At 26.8% G+C, this 20,231-nt stretch overlaps 5 protein-coding genes across 5 annotated transcripts; 2 read left to right on the plus strand and 3 right to left on the minus strand.

The window, feature by feature from the left end:
- Positions 1-1,475: 1,475 nt before the first annotated feature.
- LOC128960591 (zinc transporter 7-like) lies at positions 1,476-3,053 on the minus strand. The gene is made up of 5 exons (XM_054306711.1): positions 2,773-3,053; positions 2,606-2,707; positions 2,429-2,542; positions 1,767-2,364; positions 1,476-1,702 (listed from the first exon to the last, which is right to left on the minus strand). The coding sequence occupies exons 1-5, from the start codon at positions 2,853-2,855 to the stop codon at positions 1,505-1,507; spliced, it is 1,095 nt and encodes a 364-aa protein (XP_054162686.1). The 5' UTR covers positions 2,856-3,053; the 3' UTR covers positions 1,476-1,504.
- A 397-nt stretch (positions 3,054-3,450) lies between these two features.
- LOC128960586 (NAD kinase 2, mitochondrial-like) lies at positions 3,451-5,229 on the plus strand. Its single transcript, XM_054306706.1, has 2 exons — positions 3,451-4,045; positions 4,133-5,229. The coding sequence occupies exons 1-2, from the start codon at positions 3,776-3,778 to the stop codon at positions 5,183-5,185; spliced, it is 1,323 nt and encodes a 440-aa protein (XP_054162681.1). The 5' UTR covers positions 3,451-3,775; the 3' UTR covers positions 5,186-5,229.
- Positions 5,184-6,724, minus strand: LOC128960593 (diphthine methyl ester synthase-like). The gene is made up of 4 exons (XM_054306714.1): positions 6,184-6,724; positions 6,009-6,133; positions 5,719-5,948; positions 5,184-5,584 (listed from the first exon to the last, which is right to left on the minus strand). The coding sequence occupies exons 1-4, from the start codon at positions 6,316-6,318 to the stop codon at positions 5,244-5,246; spliced, it is 831 nt and encodes a 276-aa protein (XP_054162689.1). The 5' UTR covers positions 6,319-6,724; the 3' UTR covers positions 5,184-5,243.
- A 48-nt stretch (positions 6,725-6,772) lies between these two features.
- LOC128960592 (protein Mo25-like) lies at positions 6,773-8,535 on the plus strand. Its single transcript, XM_054306713.1, has 2 exons — positions 6,773-7,262; positions 7,332-8,535. Exon 2 carries the CDS (start codon positions 7,473-7,475, stop codon positions 8,490-8,492), a length of 1,020 nt encoding a protein of 339 aa, XP_054162688.1. The 5' UTR covers positions 6,773-7,262; positions 7,332-7,472; the 3' UTR covers positions 8,493-8,535.
- A 2,662-nt stretch (positions 8,536-11,197) lies between these two features.
- On the minus strand, positions 11,198-16,108 carry LOC128960582 (uncharacterized). The gene is made up of 6 exons (XM_054306702.1): positions 15,886-16,108; positions 14,917-15,001; positions 14,483-14,710; positions 12,457-12,620; positions 12,215-12,380; positions 11,198-12,144 (listed from the first exon to the last, which is right to left on the minus strand). The coding sequence occupies exons 2-6, from the start codon at positions 14,989-14,991 to the stop codon at positions 11,290-11,292; spliced, it is 1,488 nt and encodes a 495-aa protein (XP_054162677.1). The 5' UTR covers positions 14,992-15,001; positions 15,886-16,108; the 3' UTR covers positions 11,198-11,289.
- Between the last annotated feature and the right edge of the window lie 4,123 nt (positions 16,109-20,231).

The raw sequence follows: 20,231 nt of genomic DNA on the forward strand, positions 1-20,231 counted from the left end.
AGTAATAGTTTCAAGCATTTCGAGTAAATTATTACTATAAAAATTATTAAATATTTAAGTTTTAATAAATGTTATATTATTTGAATGAATTAAATAAAAAATATTAACGCATAGCGGTATAAAAACAATTATATAAAAATTGTATAAAATGTTTTATCATTCAAATATGGATTGTCATTAATTTTATTTATTTATGTTTACATTTGGCCAAATGTGACACTACCTTAATATGTGATGCTGTAGGGGATAACCATATTTTTATGATAAATTGGGACAAAACACAAAATAATTTCACTAATTATTAATATTTTAAAGATCTTAGTCGATCACAAACTTAATTTACAGGTAATTATAATATTTTCAAAAATAATACTTATTTAGTAATAATTCAGAGAGACTATGAATTAGTTAAACTATTTAACTTTTATATAGTTATATTAAATCCAAATAATCACCTAATTATGTAAAATGCAGTAAAATATTCAATACTTTTATTTTGGAAAATTAGAATTTAATTTTAAAAACTTAATCTTTATTTTTTAAAATATTCTAATTTCATAATAGAAAAACAATTTTTGATACAAATAATATTTAATCATTTCAAAATATAAATAAAATGTATCAATGAGATTAATTTAGTATTTTTTGAAATAACAAATAATGCTATGTATACAAAATATTTACCGGTAAAATTCAATGTTCAATTTCACAAATAATTTATAATGTATAAAATAACTACTTAGATATACTGTATAAAATCTGTTACAAAATAGGCGGAACTAGTTTTTTGGTAATATATTTTCTCTGGATTAGAATTAAATGATTTATTTTGATTGCATTATGGTTTTTAGTAAAATATACAATCGTATAATTATTTTGAACATAGAGCACATGAATGCTAGCACAGGTATGTTTAATATCTCATAAACTATATGTGATATTGAACTTACCTGTTCTAGTATACCAGTTCTCATATACAGTACATTCATAGTACCGGTAGTAATAGAATTGACGGTTTTAAATAAAAAAGGCTCATAAACTAACTATTCTTATAAAAAATATACCCAATATTAATAATACCATAAATTTAGGTTATTATAAATGAATATAAATATCTATAAGCCTTTGTTAAGTAAATTTGGATACTTTACCTAAAACCAGTTGCAAATAAATTTTTGTTTATTCAATTGCAATCCAAAGAAAAGTTATTAATTACCACAAAAATAATATTACTGTAATAGTTTCGCCTATTTTGCAACCGATTTTATATATAACTAATTTATGATATAAACTGAATAGTTTAAGATTAAAACTTTTCTTATAAAAAAGTCAATTCAATTGATTATATCATAAAAATTTAGATAAAATTTTTATTTACGGATATCAAAATGTATGTTATAAATAGAAAGTCAATGATTTTTTTCATAACAAATGATTTAATTTAATAACTAAAATAATAATAAACTTTTCGATGATTTAAAAAATTTTAATACTAAAAATGTGGTCAAATTGGAGCAAAATCTATTTGAACATAGAATTGTTTGACACCTATTTGTGCAAATATAGAGTGTGTATGGCTTAAAACATATCGATGGTCGGCACTGTTGGACACTTCCACCTTCACTGACCCGATGTATGTCTCTGAACAAAGTGTCCAGAAATGTGGCTCTTGTATGCTAAGCACACCTTCCAATTGCATTACCTGTTGAAAACAAATTATTAAACATTTGCTGGAATTGATATAATTGTTTATAAAAATAACAAACCCGTTGATAACATGCCGGTAACATTGCGTCCAACTCTCGGGGTGTCCGTTGCATTAAAATACCGATGGAATCCCTGAGCAACGGGAAAACACTGAGTCCAACCAGAGTTGCGATAAACATAGAACATATGGGATCGGCAATCATCCAACCAAAGTAACTCATAAGAATCGCAGATACTATCACACCAACACTTCCCAGTGTGTCGGCTAATATATGAAGAAACACTCCCTGCATAATCTGCCGATGATTCACTCCGCCGTTACCACCACTATTGGAATGCTGATGACCGGCACCTTCATCGTGACTGTGGCCATGACCACCGTGTGAGTGGCCATTATGCGAATGATTTGAATGAGAATGACCGCCATGCGAGTGTCCACCGGTTTCATGTGAATGCCCGTGTGCGCCCCCGTGTTGGAAGACAAATATGCCGACCAAATTCACGAGTAAACCCAAAACTGATATAAGGAATAGTCTCTCGTGTTTTACTTCTGGCGGTTCAATGGCCCGCTCGACGGCTTCGGAAAATATGAAGAATGCAATAAATAACAAAAACAATCCGTTGACAAAACCAGCGATCACTTCTGCCCTCACATAACTGTAATTAAAATAAATATTAAATCTGTAAATCAATTGATGGATCAGTTGATCACAATTATTACCCGTAAGAAAATCTCTCGTTTGATCTCCACTTTGTAATCACAGATGCGGCCAAACCTGCTAACAGTGCCGTACAGTCAAAGAACATATGAAACGAGTCCGATATGAGACCCAAACTGTGGTGACAATCAAAGTGTCAAAATTATTGACATATTTTGTTGGATATATCAGTGAATCACCTGTTCGTCCAAATGCCATAAGAAAGCTCCACAAAAGCGAATGAGAGATTCAATAACAAGAAGAGAAATAAGTTTCTTGAGTTCGTGTCCGACAATATTAACCTATTTTCATGGTATCGCCGGTTAAGTGAGTGAATCAGTCATGTGATAGATAGACAAACACATACCTAAGCCATCCGTTGATCTTTTCTTTGATCCGGAAAGTGGTCGTAACTTTGTACTCCTTGTCATTGGAATAGATCGGTAACATTGGAGACCAGTCTTTAGTTTACTAATAAATGCCGAATAAGTTTTGGTTAACTTTTCTCTTGCAAACTGTCTGTCCTTAGCATTGGTTAAAACACTACACCAAACACTAATACTGTACCTACCAGTGCTTCAACATTATGGTACACATTGTGGTACAGCTGGCAGTCAACACACCAACACTTCACTGGTTTACAACACAAACATTATTATTAATAATGCATTTATTGAATATCAAACAGTATTTATGGACGTTATTTGTTCACTAAATCTATACGTTTGCAGAAACTTATCCAATACTTTCTATTAATCTTTAATTTTTAACCAAAAATAACGTCAACAATGTTTGCAAACCCCAAATTTGTTTAGTTATTTAGTTTTGAGACTATTATTATTGACTAAACAAATGATAATAAATAAACACATCAAACGTCAATGAAATGTGTCCACAAATATTTGAAATTAATTTCAATTGAATATCAATTAATTGAATTTTTTAAAAAAATCAAAATTATTGTACAATTTGTTTATAATTATTGATAAATTAATTGATGAATTTGTCAGTCTATCCATATAATAATATACAATAATATTGCGGTTCATTACTGTACAGTCAGTGCAGCTTTTATTGATGTATGAGTTGATTGATAATAATAAATGATTGAAACGATTGTAAATTTATTGTAATTTTGTATTAAAAAAAACATTAATAATATTAATACATGTGTTGTGTTGTCAATGATTTCATTGATTGTCAATTGATTGCCAACAATGAGTTGTTTTTGTTAAGTACTGATTGAATGGAAGTTGAAATAAATATAAGAAGTAATCAATAAATTGAGTGCAAAATTGTTTTAATAATGAGTTATTGGATGACATCAACAGTGAAGACAATAATCAAGTCATCGATAGTGACCAATAAGTATGAGATCGTCAATGGCATCAAATCTGATGAGACGATTGTTTGAAATTAATTCAATTCATCGTTTTCTTTATCCGCCGATTGTTGCCAACAATATTGTCCGCTGTTATCGATTTACACCACAAATGTCTGCCAACAATGAAGACCAGTCGTTGACTGATCCCATCGAACCATTCCGACCGAAGACAGCTCTCCTTTTGACAAAGTTTTCCAGATATGAGTTCGAGAAGAAACGCAATCCCGGACTCAATGAGGAAGAGCTCAGTAAAAATGTATGTCTTTGTTGTCCACACTTTTGTCATTCATTTTTCTTTATTGTCATTATATTTGATTAATATTTCCAATTACTTGGTTTACAGTTAGAAAGTCGTGGAAGTGATTACAAACGATTGATATCACATCATAACATTCATAAGCAAAGTCGGGAACATATTGTTGAATGTCTTAAGAAAGCCAGTGTTGAAGTACGAGTTGTCAGCAGAAATGAATATAACGATCAAAACATCGATTGGGCGGATGTTATCATAACCTCTGGAGGCGACGGAACCTTTTTAATGGCCGCCTCTAAGATTAATAATTGCAATAAAGCTGTGATTGGAGTCAATAGTGATCCCAAACGATCGGTCGGCTATCTATGTCTACCGAAACGATATTCAAATAATTTCGGTGAAGCACTTCGTCTACTCAGCGACGGACAGTTCAGATGGAAATATAGACAAAGAATTCGTATAATACTTGAGTCAGAAAATGCAAACGAAGAACCCATTGAACTTCATGATCAACAACTCAAATGTCCAGAGAATCGCTTCTTAGAACTCGATGCAAGTCATGATTCGAGAGACTCGAAGATTAAAAAGAACACAAAGACTGTGAAAAAAGTTTTACCGTATAAAGCATTAAATGAAGTCTTTATCGGTGAAGCAATTTCTTCTCGCGTCTCGTACTATGAGTTTGCAGTCAACGAAAACAAAATTAAAGCCAAACTTAAGAGCTCAGGCCTTACTATAAGTACTGGCACGGGATCGACCTCATGGTTCTTCAATATAAACAAAGTGACGCCACAATGCATTCAGAGTTTGTTTCAGATAATAAACCAAGAGATCGATGGACAACATTTACCAGAAAATGACAGTCAAGTCATAGAAAGAATAACCAATAAGTTTAATAATTCACTTATTTTCGATCCCTCCGAACCATTGATGGCTTATGCTATAAGAGATCCGGTAGTATTTGGCACAGAATTCCACAGTAATCCGCGGGGTTTCGCTAAAAACATAACTGTTAAGTCACGTATGATTGACGCAAATATTGTCATCGATGGCGGACTTTCTTATAAGTTCAACGACGGCGCAAATGTGTCACTTCTTATCAATGAAGAGGACGCACTCCGGACTGTAGTCTTACACGAGTGATAACCGTATAAAATGACACAAATTTTGTTATAAATGATTACAAAAAGTATATAAATTTTTATATCTCGATATCAATATTATCGGCAAATATTCGCAACATTTCTGTTTCAATTGGATGTAGTTTTCCGGGGATTATCACTGAATGAAGTGGTTCTCCCATATCTAATGACAACATGTCTTTCAGTTTACAAGTCTTTATGCACTGATTATCGCAACCAATTCTGGCCAATGCTATGGCCACAGATGTATCGTTCAATAAATCCGTCGGAAATTGTGGTCTCATTTCAATGATATCGAGTAACTGTTTGGCCGCAACAGTGACACTCATATAACGGGGCGGTTCGTAGACAACCTTTCTTTTCATCATTGCTTCTATGGACTGCTCTTTTACTTTAATATCTTTCAATAAAAAATATTTAATTTTAAAATGTTTAGTCATTTTAATAAATATTTTAATTTTTTATACATGCATTTAATTAAATAAATAAAATTTAATTATAATTTAAAGTGATTATCATAAGTGAAATACTGACCTAAAAGACAAAGTGTATGTAAACCGGACCTTAAGTTTGACAAAATTTTATCCATAAAGCTGTCGGGTCTCCAGTTGTCTGTCCAGAAGGGGATCGAAACAATTTCGCCGAAGTTATACAACTGAAGACCTGCGGCACCGCATGCGTTGATTATCGACGCGTTATGTATGAGTCGGTGCTTAACACCCTTCTGGTGCGCCCGTAATATAAGGTCTGTATGTGTGGTCGCACTGTCCACAAGACAAATAAAATCAGTCAATGTAATCACAATACAAATTAAAATTTAATACCCGAGTGGGTCTCCGACCACTAAAAAGGCTATATCATTAACAACAGCGTCTTCCAGTATCTCATCAGCCGATTGTTCGACAAACAGACGGTCACTGACCACAACTTCTCGACCATAAAACTCTTCCTGCGATCAAATATATGGTATATTTGTTTGCAATCATTTCAATGCCTTACCAGCGCTTCTTTACTGACGGATAGTATGGAAGTGTATGACTCGAGATATACACGTTTGGCACTCCTGACCACTTCGAGACCCTTTACGGTGATATCTTTAGCGTCACCCAAACCCAAACCAATCAAATATAACATGATTTGATTGAAAACAATTAGTTTATCTAAAACAACCACCGATTCATTCAAAATAATTTTAAACTCTTTAAAAGCCACAAAAATATCACTCAATGACGTCCACAACTACGACAACCCCTCAATTGGTAGAGTAATACACCTGTTGTTGATATGGATGTGTCAGTGCTATAGCACCGGTAGTTTATTAGTGAAATGTAAAAAACAAAATTTCATTTATATATTAAATATTTTGTTTAACAAATAAAAAGTTTTTTTTCACACAAATAAGCAAATGTTTGGTTTAGTGATTGTGTTGAATGGGTTGACAGTCATGAGCTGCCGGTGCTATACAAACCATTGATGACTACATGGTTATGATATATGACATCACTTATGGTAATATAGCGCACACACCGTCACTGACACCCAGTAATAGTGCCATAAAAAACAATATTCAACTCTCAATAAGGGATCTAACAATCATAGCATACATAAGCTGTAAAAGCATTGATATGTGTTGTTGTTATACAATAACATACAATACAGTCGTATATTAATTAATATAACACTTGATTTGTGTTGTAATGTATTAGTAGTGAAATACTTCATAACATTGTATTTATGGCATTGTATTAGTAATTAAAGTGATTGTTGTTTATAACCATTTGATAGCATATTATTAGTCATATATATAATACAAGACTGTAATCAAAGTGTGGTTAAGACAAAGTGGTCATAAGTGACGACCAGACCATCGCTACCATTGATGGACTCATTTGTTGATATTTGACTCAACCAATTGTGTCAATAATATCACATCCCATAAGATATATCATCACTTGAGTTGTCAATCACTTTCACTAAACAATCAAAAGGCATAACAATTGCTGTCATCACTTGATTGTCACTACTTTGTCATTGACTGCTATTTTACACAAGAAATTGACATATTATCACATTTATTGGTAATTATGACAATAATGATGTTATTGCCATTTAATTGATGACTAAAAGATGTTTTATTTGACATATAGTCGATGTCATTGGTTTAGCACTAATCCAAGGCTTATAATATAAGTCTAAATCCATCAAAAAAAGACAAGTGTTTGTTATCATTGTCTAACTTATAAATCATATTTAATTTTGTTTAATTGCCATCAAAATCATCTCAAGTAATGCCACTCTTCGGCAAGTCATCAAAGAGTCCGTACGACTTAATAAAGTCGTTGTCAGAGGCGTTGACAGCACTGGAAAAGGGCGACAAAAAGGCCGATAAGGCTCAGGAAGAAGTATCAAAGAATTTGGTGCTAATGAAGAACATGTTGTACGGGACTAATGAAACGGAGCCACAGACTGACATAGCAGTGGCACAGTTAGCTCAGGAACTGTATAATTCAAATCTGTTGTTATTATTGATAAACAATTTGTCGCGTATCGAGTTCGAGGCCAAGAAGGACGTGGCGCAGGTTTTCAATAATATATTGCGCCGACAAATCGGCACCCGATCGCCGACTGTAGAGTACATGTGCACTAAACCAGAGATATTATTCACATTAATGGACGGATACGAGAAGCACGACATCGCACTTAATTGTGGATCAATGCTTCGGGAGTGCGCCCGATATGAAGCATTGGCTAAAATAATGCTTCAATCAGAGGATTATTATAAATTCTTTGATTACGTGGAAGTGTCGACATTTGATATCGCATCGGACGCCTTCTCGACATTCAAAGAGCTTCTAACCCGACACAAGAGTTTAAGCGCCGACTTCTTAGAGCAGAATTACGACCGATTTTATGGTTGTTATCAAAATTTGCTAAATTCAGGCAATTATGTGACTAAAAGACAGTCACTAAAACTATTAGGCGAACTATTACTGGACAGACATAACTTTACAGTAATGACCCGTTATATCAGTTCACCCGATAATTTAAAGCTAATGATGACAATGTTGAGAGACAAGTCTCGAAACATACAGTTTGAGGCGTTCCACGTGTTTAAGGTGTTTGTGGCCAACCCTAATAAACCCAAACCCATACTCGATATACTATTGAGGAATAAGGATAAACTCGTCGAGTTTTTAACCAAATTTCAAACCGATAGGTCAGACGATGAACAGTTCAACGATGAAAAGGCTTATCTTATAAAACAAATACGTGAACTCAAACCATTAGATACCGACCAAAATCATTGAACACATCTTTAAATTAATTAATTATTATTATTATTATTATTATTGTATTATTAATTATATTTGAATTTAATTCTTAATAGCATTTTTTAAAAAAATAAGTGAAAATTGAAAAGTGATTTATTATTAATTGATTTGTTTGTTTGAATTATTCATTATAAATGCCTAACATTTTTTAATGTTTATTAAACAAAAAATGTTTGCTATAGTAAAAAATAAATTTTAAATAGATTTTAATTTAAGAAAAAAAATTAATATCTTATTAATATTTGTATTATTTTTAAATTGTTAGCTTAATATGCAGTAGTTATTAAATAAATTGTAGGTAAAATTAATATTATTTTAGATCAATATAATGAACTATCATTTAACCGGATAATAATGGGTTTCCTATTTGTTTAATAATAATAATATAAAAATAAAAAAGTGAAAAATTACAAGAGATACTCATAAATTTCATATACAATAAAATGGGTAAATGTTTTATGTATTATTTCTGTTTATAAGCGGATCATTAAATAAATGAAAAATATATAGTGTTTTATAAACCATATAAAAGCCATTGATTTGTAAAATGAATAAATAAAAAAAGGAAAAATATTTGTTGTATAAAAATTTTATTTTATATCATCATTCAAATAAATATTACAACATTTTTTAGCAAATATTTTGATGAATTTTTTTTTTTATTTAATTCCATATAAAACAAACTATTCAATTGAATTGCAAATATTTTCCCCTTATTATAAACTATTTAATTAAATATATTTATATAAAAAGCTAATGAATAAATATTGAATCAAAATTCAAATATAAGTTATTTAAATTAATGTTTGATTCATTTTATATGTGTTTGAAAATTTTATTACTAAACTATTTTAATAAATCAAAAATCATGAAATAAAATTTTTTTATTGAAAATTTAAACAAACATTTGGTTAGTAAATTGTTCTCCTAATTGTTGTCATAAACTTAAATGTTATTTATTTATTTCAATATATAAATAAATAGTAAACAAAAATATTGATTAATAAAGTAAAAAATTATACTAAAAATATTAATTACAGGTATTATAGGTATATATATATTACTTATTTTTAAAAGTATCTTAAATTATTTTCCACTTTCTCGGAAAAATTTGGGAAAATCTTTACATACACTGACCAACCTTTACATTGAGTGTCTCGGCGTCTCTTTGACTGAGTGTCTGTAAATAATTTATTATTAAAAAAAATTAGTAAATTAATGAACAAACACAGCATAACACTTAACTCCACCCAAATTTAGTAAACCCCACCCAAAATGTAAATGTTTTAAACTGGGTACTTTTTTGCTCTAATACATTTGATTATATTAAATTTATAATTTTATTTTATACTCACAATTTTTTATTTAGTATAATATAAATTATATAACTATTGATAAACACTCAGCCAAAGTGACGCCGAGACAGACAAAGTAATAACAGTATTCATCACATATACCACTACTTTGTCTCTAACTTTATCTTTAAGTAATATATATTTTTCTCTACAGAATCACCGCTAATATTAATTATTCGTCAACTCATCGGTAAGAGACTAAAAAGTTGCTGACCTTCGGGGACCCGAACCCTAAATCTTTGAACCAAAGTTGTGTGCAATGTTTAACATACTATGCGCTAAATCTAAATACAATTTAAAGAGCTGTTAAAAACAAGACAAACTCATAATATTAATACAATATTGAGTATTGTTTGGCATTCATATAAATTATCAAATAAAATAAAGTCTTGATATTTAACCAAAAATAGCAAATGAATTTTATTTAATTAAATTTATACAATAAATATTCAAATATTACTAAATTCATTTAAGTGAACCATTAAGGATTATGAATTTGAATAAAAATTATTATTATTTTCTAACCAAAAATAATTGCATAATAATGTATTTTTCTTATTTTCTTTGAAAATTAATGAGAATTTATATAAGAAATTTTCAATGAATTGTTTTTGTAAATTTATTTAAATTTTTAAAATTAATATTTGAAAAATGATTTTATAAGATATATTTAACCAAAATAATGTTTCTATATTTAATATTTATTTAAAAATAATAATAAGAGATATACTGTATAATTACTATATATGATTATACATATAATTAATATTACATTTAGCGATAAAATAAATAAAATATAAAAAATTGTTTATTACAATTTTATTGCTATTAACATATTAAAAAATAAAATTTTATTTTATGATAATTAGTGTGACAATATAAAAATCATTAACAGCCTTTAAATACAAAAATTTAATATTTGTTATTAATAATAGTGAATACAAATTGTATGTTTAGATTCAATAGTGTGTGAAGTAAAGTATAATATTATATAAAATAGTTGACAAATGATTGGCACAACACAGCCATAAAGTGATATAAGTTTTATATAGTTATCCAAACGTCAACCAAATCTCTCAATCGAGAAGCTCTTTGACGCTAAACTAATATCACATCAAAATTGCTTATTTTTGTTGATATTGTCTTATAATAATAAATTTAAATTGTTGTTAATTTTATTGATGACCTGTTTATATAAAATAAATATATTGTTAAAATTATACTCTATTTATGAAAATGTGTTTTTTAGTGACAAATAATGAGAGTATTTTATTTGTTTTTAATTTATGTCTATATTTTGGTATATTTAAAATAATTATAATAATAATTAAAAAATGTTTTAATATAATAATAATGTAACAAATGATACATAAAAATAGCTGATTATATAATTTATTTAAAAAAATGGTATATCCTATCTAATAGTCCTCATCATATTTGACACCACTGGCCATTTCAGAGTTGAATGTTCCCAACGAAAATCCTGTCGGTGCGTAAGCTGCGGATCTTACACGACTGGCCTGAGCTGATGAGCCATAATTAGATGACGGAGCGGACGCTGCGGCAACTCTGAAGCTAGCGATAGGAATTCCAAGCGAACGGCTGGGATATGACACTGGTTTTGCCGCCGACTGAACCGGTCTGTATGAGGATAGGGTGGCTGATGATCCACCAGACGATGATGCGGATGATGGGTAGCTCGAGCTCGATAGTGAACCTGCATATTGTGAGGACGGGTAGCTCGATGTTGGAGATGAATAGCTATTTCCTGATGGTGTGTAATCTCCTGAAGTGTCTCTGGAAGTAAAGCTACTGCCAGATGAAGGATAGCTATCATAACTATCAGAGTCTGAATCAGAAGAGAAAGACGATGAATATAGACTGGGAGTTGAATAAGTTGATGGTCTGGCTGTGGGTTTTGGCTGAGATATTGTTGAATAAGAGGGTGAACTATAGGTCTGTGGTGATGCCGGTGCTCTGGCCACTGCTTGTTGTTTATAGACCGGACGTGAGACTGGCTGAGCAGCTCTGGCTGGTGCTGATGCTGGATATGACTGATAGGAAGATGGATAGGAATCGGATTGAGATCTAGTATTTCCTCGGGGCTCATATGAGTCGTCATCGTCTCTATAATTATACGGAGAAGCAGCCGGTCGTTGGGGTTGACTTGGAGGCAATACTTGTGACAAAACATCGCCACCAAAATCAAAGCCTTCCGGATAATAGCGTTGATGATAACGAAGTGTATTATTAGGTCCTCTTTGCTCTAATGGCTGAAAAACACAATATAAATGTTTAGTTTATTTAATTAAGAAAACTTAATAATAATAAATTGATAAATACTTTGTAAAGATAATCATTGACGACATGATATTTAGATGATTGGGTGCAAATATCTTGAGCCGCGGGCACACAATTTAAGTGAATTTGATGAAAGACGGTATTTTCCGGACACATCCAACTATGCTTAGCACCGCCGACACAGTAATGAAATACTTGACACCCAACACTTTGTTATATAAATTTAATATAAAATATGTTTATTAATAATGTTTTCATATATAATACAATTAAACAATTAATACCTTTCATCGGCATAATAGCCATCCTTTTTGTCGCCGCACGAGAACTTGGAGTCCTGAAGAAGTAGTGCCAGTTTGTCGGGCTTTTTATCTTCTTCTTCTTCAGCCAAACGCTTGGCTTCGTCATCGTCTTTGTTGTTGGAATCACTGGAACTGCTTCGGTACACCTTTTTATATAAAATAAATAATTAATGAATTATTTAAAATTGAATTAGTTTTTAAGCAATAATTATTTTGTTTAAACTACAATTATTATTGTTCAAATATTATTATTTTTTTTATTATTTTTTATTATTGTTGTATATATTGTATATATTATTAAAGAATAAAATAAATATGTTATTCGTTAAATAAGTTAAATTTTTATATTTTTTCTATATTTTACATATTTTTGTGTTTTTTATTCATGTATGTATGTATGTTAGTGTTAAATGTATTGTTCATTGAATTTATTTGTCTGATTGATACAGATCTGCTATCGATAAGTGTTTCAATGTTTTTAAAAAATAATATAATAAGCATAATTTTTATGTAAAATATTTCATTAAAAAATAAGATTTATAACACTATTCACGACTGTGTTATTTAAACAAAAATTTACATTTGTTTTGTTAATAGTGTAATAATTTAAAGAAGAAACTAAAAAAAAAAGTTTTTACTTAAAGAAAAAAGTCATTATGAGAGAGATGTATATATATACGTGTGTGTGTGCGAGAGAGAGAGAGAGAGAGAGAGAGAGAGAGAGAGAGAGAGAGAGCCTCTGAAGCACTTAATTGTCAAAAAATGAGTTACAATTGTATTTGATTTTTAACGATAATAATCAGTTTAAAAATCATAAGTAATTATAATATAATACATTAACAATAGTTATATAGAAAGCATATTCCACTCTAATTACGATTTATATGTTTTTCAGCAATGAGTTTAATATCGTATACATAATTTGATAATTATAAACAATTAAAATCAAACAATAAGAATCATAATAATTATTTATTAATATTATATAGTTTTGTGTCTTCAATAACTTTAAGCAAATATTTTATTTTTCTATATAAAATGCCGATTAATCTAAATTATATAATTTTATAGCACATGTAATTCATACAATTTTAATTAATTAAATAACAGTGAAAGTCTAATAAACATAAATAACTTAATTGGTTATGGATTAATAATTTCAAAACTACAATAAATAATATTTATATAGTTAGATTTGTTAGATTTTAAATTATTTAATTAACAATTGAATTCAATAATAATAATTATTATAATTGATTTATAAGCACAGATGCATTTAATAAGACTACTTGTTTTTATAATTAGATATTTTAATATCGATGAACTCTTAAAAAGTAGATGTGAAAGTAATTACTTGTTTTTTAACTTTTAACATACTATTTGTGAAAAACTATAAAAAAGCAACAAAAAAATGCTTTTATAAAAATAGCACTTTTTGTAAATACTATTAATATGTTACTACTATGTTGTAATAATTTATGCAATTAGAGTTACTGTCAATATCTAAAAATACAGTAACTTTTAAAAAAAATCAATTGACTGACTTTTTTCTAGTATATGTTTAACAAAAATATAATAAATAATTGCTCGCAAAATATGTGATTAAAACATATCAAATCATATGAATAATAGGCTTAATGTAAATAAATAAAGGCGTTTTCACAGCTTCATGTGTTAAATAATAATTTTATAATTTCATATATTAAATTTTTAGGTCAAATTTGATATTAAATATATAGTTTAAATTATTCAATAAAATCATTGTTAGGCATAATATTATAAAAAGAAAATAAGAGCTAATAATTGAGAAAGTAAGTGACAATTTATTTTTAAGTATAGACTATTTTTTCTTATATAGTTTATAAATTATATATCTATAGAATAATTAATAATTTTTATTATGTTTTGAATATTAAGATTTAATTTTCTGATTAAAAATTATATCAATAAAATAAAAAACTATAGTAAAACTATAGTATAGTTATGTTATTTAAAAAAATAGTCTTACAGGTGCTCTCGATCGTGTGGGAGCAGCTGATCCAGAAGTAGATCTATATGAAGACGATGGCGAGTACTGTCCTGAATAGTCTTGTGGATCACTTATAGATGGGCTATATGTCTGTGCAGCGGCCACTCTGGCCACTGGATCGTACTGTTCAATGAGTTCCTCGTACTGGGCTTTTCTAATTCCAGGAAATTCATAATTAGTAGCTGTGGTAGAGGTTTGCCGTTTGTTCTGTAAATTAATTGACTTATTAGTTGTTTGTTTTGTGAGACATGATTTGGTTTATTGTTATTATATATATACAAGTAAATTGGTTTTGGATTAGATTCATGCAATTATGTGGGCAGTAGTTATTAAAATTGATTATATTTGCTGTATATATCATATATATATATAGAGCTAACAGTTCCGGATAGGCTATGCTTAGCCTCACTTACCCTTTGATTTGCGGAAATTTGGCAAATTTGTACTCCAAATAGTATGGCGAGTGTCGACAATAGAGTTAACTTCATTGTTAAAAGACTATAAAATAAATATTTTAATATTAGTATTATTATTATTAATGTATTGTATGTTCACTGACACAATTCATGACATATGCTTTTTATATAACTTATTAGTTTTGAGAGTAACACTTTCGGACACTTTTTTATAATTTAACATTTTAGACATAATTAGTAATTATTTTTACGATTACCTGTAGATCACTAATAATATATCACAAATTTACTTGTTTTACTAACAATACTACAAACTAAACACTAATTGTTTTATTTTCAATTTTTGGTATTTATTTCACAACATATTATATATATTGTGAGATTTAAAAAAATAAAAAATAACACTTATTTTGTTTTATGTACAAAATATTAAAATTAAAAAATTAATTACTTAAAAAATTCAATTAATTTAGGAATTTTTTCAAATTATATTCAATAATAATTAATTTAAACTTAACATTATGCAAACATAAATAACAATTAACATTATATTATTGTATTATTATATAATTATATATTGTATTAATATTATTTATATAATTGGCTATTAAAATAATGTAATATATTTGTAATTAAATAAGTGTTGCTAAAATGTAAAAACATATTTATTAAATAAATTAATAATTGCAAATAATATATTAAATGTGCATAATATTTAATATAATAATAATAATAAATTAAATAATATTATTAAAAAATATTGTTTAATCCTTAATATATACAATGCATTATTTTTTAATCAACTATTAAAAATTTTATAGTTAATATTAAATATAATATAAAATATTTTCAAAATTTTTTAGTTTCTTTATAACATGTCATTCAATGTTTATGAGATGACATTAAAAAACATTTAAATAATTATTTAATTGAATTGATTAGTAATTATTGGAATAAAATATTTACCGTATAATTAGTTGATATCCGGTTGAATAGCTATTGAAGTGACCAAATAGTTTGACCAAAAAATATGTAGAGGAAAGTCAGTCAGCACTTCCTGATTGCACTGTTATATATTGAATGGTCTGCTCTATAACTATCACTATCACTGTTATACCGAAAATAGTTGGACTCCTATATCACAACAGCAGTTAAGAACCAGACGAAGAAAGGACTCGCATTGAAGTAAACGCCTTAACAATCATTACTTAACTTTTTATAACAACCACTGCCAGCACTGACAGCACCCGTAACTCGTTGTTGGCCTACATTTTTGGGTACATTTGGCGAACTTGTAATGCATTCAAATTATTGCACTTTCTGTATGTACTGTATATATCATACGATATATACTTAACAATGAATCTAATAATCTTTGGGTTACTTTACTTAACTAAACAATCTTTCAGTGATTGATAAATGAAGCCATTTATATAAAACAAAAGATAGTGAAACACAATTATACTCAATAAATATGTAATCTTTAAATAATTTGTTTATTATAAACTCAAAAAAATGTTATGATAGTTATACACAAAAATATAGTTTTTTTAAAATCAGTACTTTTTAAATGTAATGTTTTTTGCTTTATTCTGTTATCAAAGATATAGAGATAAAATCAAAATATTTTCAATAATAATTTCAATGGTTTTCTATTTGCATAATTAATTAATAATAAACAAGTTTTTAATTGTAATTATTTTATTATATGAGTCAAAAAAACATAAAAAACAAATTATTATTATTATTCCACCCTTTGAAACCTATTCATGTAATAGGTATGAATAATAGACATAATATAATATGATATATTAAATAGTAGTTTAACTAAATTATTATATGAAACTTAATGAAAATATGCTCCCAAATAACTTAATTTCATACCACACCTATAGCTTATTTTGTTCAAATTTTCATTAATAACTATAATATAATATGAAAATATTTTTTATTTTTCTTAAAAAACTAAATTCACTTTTATGTTTACTTTTTTACGATTATAAAACAGAAACTAAACATAAATATCAAAAACACATCAATTCATGTGAAATCCGTTTATATCCTTAAATTGGTTTAAAAATAAATTTATATTTACTATATTTATAACATATATAAATTAGTATCAGTCTATAATAAAATATTTATTTTGAGTTTTTTTAATTTAAAAAAAAGTTAATATAAAAATTACTAGTTTTTCATCAAGAATTCAAAGACCTCTAAGAGAGCGACAGATTTAGTGATATTTACCACTTGAATGAATACACACACCGTATAACATATTAGGCATGATTTTGGTGTCATATGAATAACAATTATGTTTTTTTGTTAATATATATTATAAGAGGATTTTACAGTCAATTTGTTTTTGTTGCATAAATATTATTGAAATAAATTTTAGTCAAAAAAAAGTTTAAAAAAGTAAATTAGCATGGATTAAAATAAGTATTTAAAAACATCAATTTATTATAAATATATTAAATAATATCTTTTTTGGCAATTGATCCGGAAGTTAGATATAAACACACACACACACACACACACACACACACACACACACACACACACACACACACACACAAACAAACACACAGGAGTGGTCAATAAATTTATATTTATGTATGCATTTAAATTGAGATTTTCATTTTTTATCATATTATATCTCTTAATAAGTATTCAATATTATCAATACTGAATAACTCAGTGGGATTACTGTTAGGGCTGAGACACAGTTACTGTAGTCTAACAATTAACTATCAATTGTTAAACTATTGATTTTTTTGGAAAAAATAATTAATATACAATGTATAAGGAAATTGAATAATAAGTTATTATTAATGTACAGTAAATTAAAGTTTAGATATAAATAAAGATGAAGTCTTAGAGATTTAAAAATAAATATTAATTTTTTAGCATGTCTATTTTAATTTGTAATCTTTGAAACTATTTTTTAAATAAAACATAGAAACTAAAAATTATAATTTAATTAAAAACTTTTTATTTATTTTATGATAATAAATAAACACTTTTTAAATTTGAACTAAAATTATAATAGTTTCCAATTACTATTTAAAATAGTTGTTAATAACTATAGTGTATTAAATATATGTGTATTTATAATATATTCTATATTTGTCTGTCATTTTTATAACTCATGATATCGTAAATATTAGTCTTATCTTAACTTAAAGTTTAAAAAAATAAAAAAAATTATTTTCATTTCAAGAAAGTTGCTTTAAAAAACAGTTATATACAGTTTATATAATATTTTCTATGAATACTAAATGTAAATATAAAAATAAAATTTAATGCAAAACCTGTGGCTTTTATGCTATATAAGATTTAATTGAATTTAATAACTTATTTTTTCAAATATTGTACTAAAAAAAGTTATTCAAATAGTAAATTATATTTTGCATCACTTCTAAAAATGGTTTTAAAATGAGTCTTAAAGTCTTATCAGATATCTTTTAATTAAACGAAATGTTATTAATATATATATATTATAAATTTATACTGTATATACTGTATATATATATATATTAAAAGCAACAATTATAATGGTTATTATTTATATAAACGCAACACAATTACGTGAGAAACTCTTATTGTTAATTTCTATTAATATAAGATTACTAATTTTAATAACAAATATTTCTAATTGTTAACTAAAAGATAATAAATGTTATCTTTATTATATTTATTAGAAAAATATAAACAAATGTTTACTATTACTATAAAATTTAAAATCCTAACATAAGTTTGAATGTGTGTAGAGATATGTATTGATGAGACAGGTGTGTGGGACAGGTGTCTGTCATTGTGTCAGTGTGTCAATTGCATGATTACATTAACATTTGTAGACTTATAGATATATAATCAAATGCAAACATTTAACTGAATGGCAATGTTTATGAATGTGTCTATAATTTAAGTAATTTATGTCAAACAAGTTTTTTTAGTCCAAAACTTTTAATCTCAAAAAATCTGAGAAAAGAGAAATAAAGATCTCATTTTTGTATAAAACAACTGTACGGAAGTACATATAAACTCATATAGTATACACTTATGTGTTTGATATACATCTGATACTTATATATATTTTATATAAAAATTTCATTCAATGAATTAATAACAATTTTCAACAAAATTTTATTTAATAAAAAAATTATTTTACTCAAAGATAAATAAAAATGATGTCTAAAAAGCCATTAATATATGAATTTTCATGAATACGTGTGTTTCATGTATTTAGTATACACTTTCATTAGTATTCACGCAATGTTTTATGTGATTTTGTTGCTGTTATTATTGTTACACATTTGTTTTTTATATTATTAAAAAAATATTTAACATTTACATTTAACACAAATATAGAGGACAATGAAATCTAACATAAATACAAAAATATTGTGTAAAATAATGTTAATAAAATACAATTTTTATTGGTGCTATAATTACAGTAACTTAAATATAACTAAAAACCAATTTATTAGTTATCAAACAAAATAATTCAATGCCAATGAGTGCCTCAAGTGTTTATGATTACTAATTTTTGTTATTTTTGCTATTATTATATTAGATATTATGTAAAAATAAATATTTTCAATCATACATGTATTTATATTTAAAAGACTAGAAAAATGAGTTTTAAATGGATCGATAACCGATTAATGCATTATAATTTGTATTGTTTTTCATAGTTTTATTATATTAATATAAAATATGTTTCTATAAAACTTTTAATTACATTATGTGATTTGTCTGTTTATATACACATTTATTTTTATATTTAAAATTATAAATATAGATTAAATAATTATTTATAAATAGCTTTTTAATGTAATTAATATAATTTATGTATAGCTTTTTAAATATCTTTTGTTTAATCTAAAAATTATTATTTTCATTTATGACGAGAAAGTGAAATAATAACATTTATAAAAATTGTTAACCATTATATTTCATTATATTTTATTGTTTTTAATTAATTTTAATTATACTAATATGTTTATACTTATGCAAACATTAGATTATTATATTTTTTTTTGTCAAAATGTTTTGATATCTGGTTTATAAATAAATAAAATATATTAATGGTAATATTATACATATAATGTATACATTTTCTAGTTTTATTATTTAAATAAAATTAATTAATCAAACAAACACAAATGTATATTTAGTGTCTATATTTAAAAAGTTCAAAACTATTTAATCAAATATTTAGTGTATATTATGAGAGAACGACAAACTATATTAACTACTTTCCCAAATAGTTCATTTGTACATAATTTTACACAAAAAATACATTT

This window comes from Oppia nitens, unplaced genomic scaffold (genome assembly GCF_028296485.1).
Source record: "Oppia nitens isolate AA-2021 unplaced genomic scaffold, nextdenovo-longstitch-racon4-pilon3 scaffold4_pilon_pilon_pilon, whole genome shotgun sequence".
Classification (NCBI taxonomy): Eukaryota; Metazoa; Arthropoda; class Arachnida; order Sarcoptiformes; family Oppiidae; genus Oppia; species Oppia nitens.

What these genes read in the sequence shown, in the direction of transcription:
- LOC128960582 (XM_054306702.1), bottom strand. Translation starts at nt 14,991, where the DNA reads ATGAAGTTAACTCTATTGTCGACACTCGCCATACTATTTGGAGTACAA. An exon ending in CCACACGATCGAGAGCACCT is followed by an intron (nt 12,621 to 14,482) that starts GTAAGACTATTT and finishes TTATATAAAAAG; the next exon opens with GTGTACCGAAGCAGTTCCAG. An exon ending in GGCTATTATGCCGATGAAAG is followed by an intron (nt 12,381 to 12,456) that starts GTATTAATTGTT and finishes TATATAACAAAG; the next exon opens with TGTTGGGTGTCAAGTATTTC.
- LOC128960592 (XM_054306713.1), top strand. Translation starts at nt 7,473, where the DNA reads ATGCCACTCTTCGGCAAGTCATCAAAGAGTCCGTACGACTTAATAAAG.
- LOC128960593 (XM_054306714.1), bottom strand. Translation starts at nt 6,318, where the DNA reads ATGTTATATTTGATTGGTTTGGGTTTGGGTGACGCTAAAGATATCACC. An exon ending in CCGTCAGTAAAGAAGCGCTG is followed by an intron (nt 6,134 to 6,183) that starts GTAAGGCATTGA and finishes ATTTGATCGCAG; the next exon opens with GAAGAGTTTTATGGTCGAGA. An exon ending in ACATACACTTTGTCTTTTAG is followed by an intron (nt 5,585 to 5,718) that starts GTCAGTATTTCA and finishes TTTTATTGAAAG; the next exon opens with ATATTAAAGTAAAAGAGCAG.
- LOC128960591 (XM_054306711.1), bottom strand. Translation starts at nt 2,855, where the DNA reads ATGTTACCGATCTATTCCAATGACAAGGAGTACAAAGTTACGACCACT. An exon ending in TATGGCATTTGGACGAACAG is followed by an intron (nt 2,543 to 2,605) that starts GTGATTCACTGA and finishes TTGTCACCACAG; the next exon opens with TTTGGGTCTCATATCGGACT. An exon ending in AACGAGAGATTTTCTTACGG is followed by an intron (nt 2,365 to 2,428) that starts GTAATAATTGTG and finishes TTTTAATTACAG; the next exon opens with TTATGTGAGGGCAGAAGTGA.
- LOC128960586 (XM_054306706.1), top strand. Translation starts at nt 3,776, where the DNA reads ATGAGATCGTCAATGGCATCAAATCTGATGAGACGATTGTTTGAAATT. An exon ending in AGGAAGAGCTCAGTAAAAAT is followed by an intron (nt 4,046 to 4,132) that starts GTATGTCTTTGT and finishes CTTGGTTTACAG; the next exon opens with TTAGAAAGTCGTGGAAGTGA.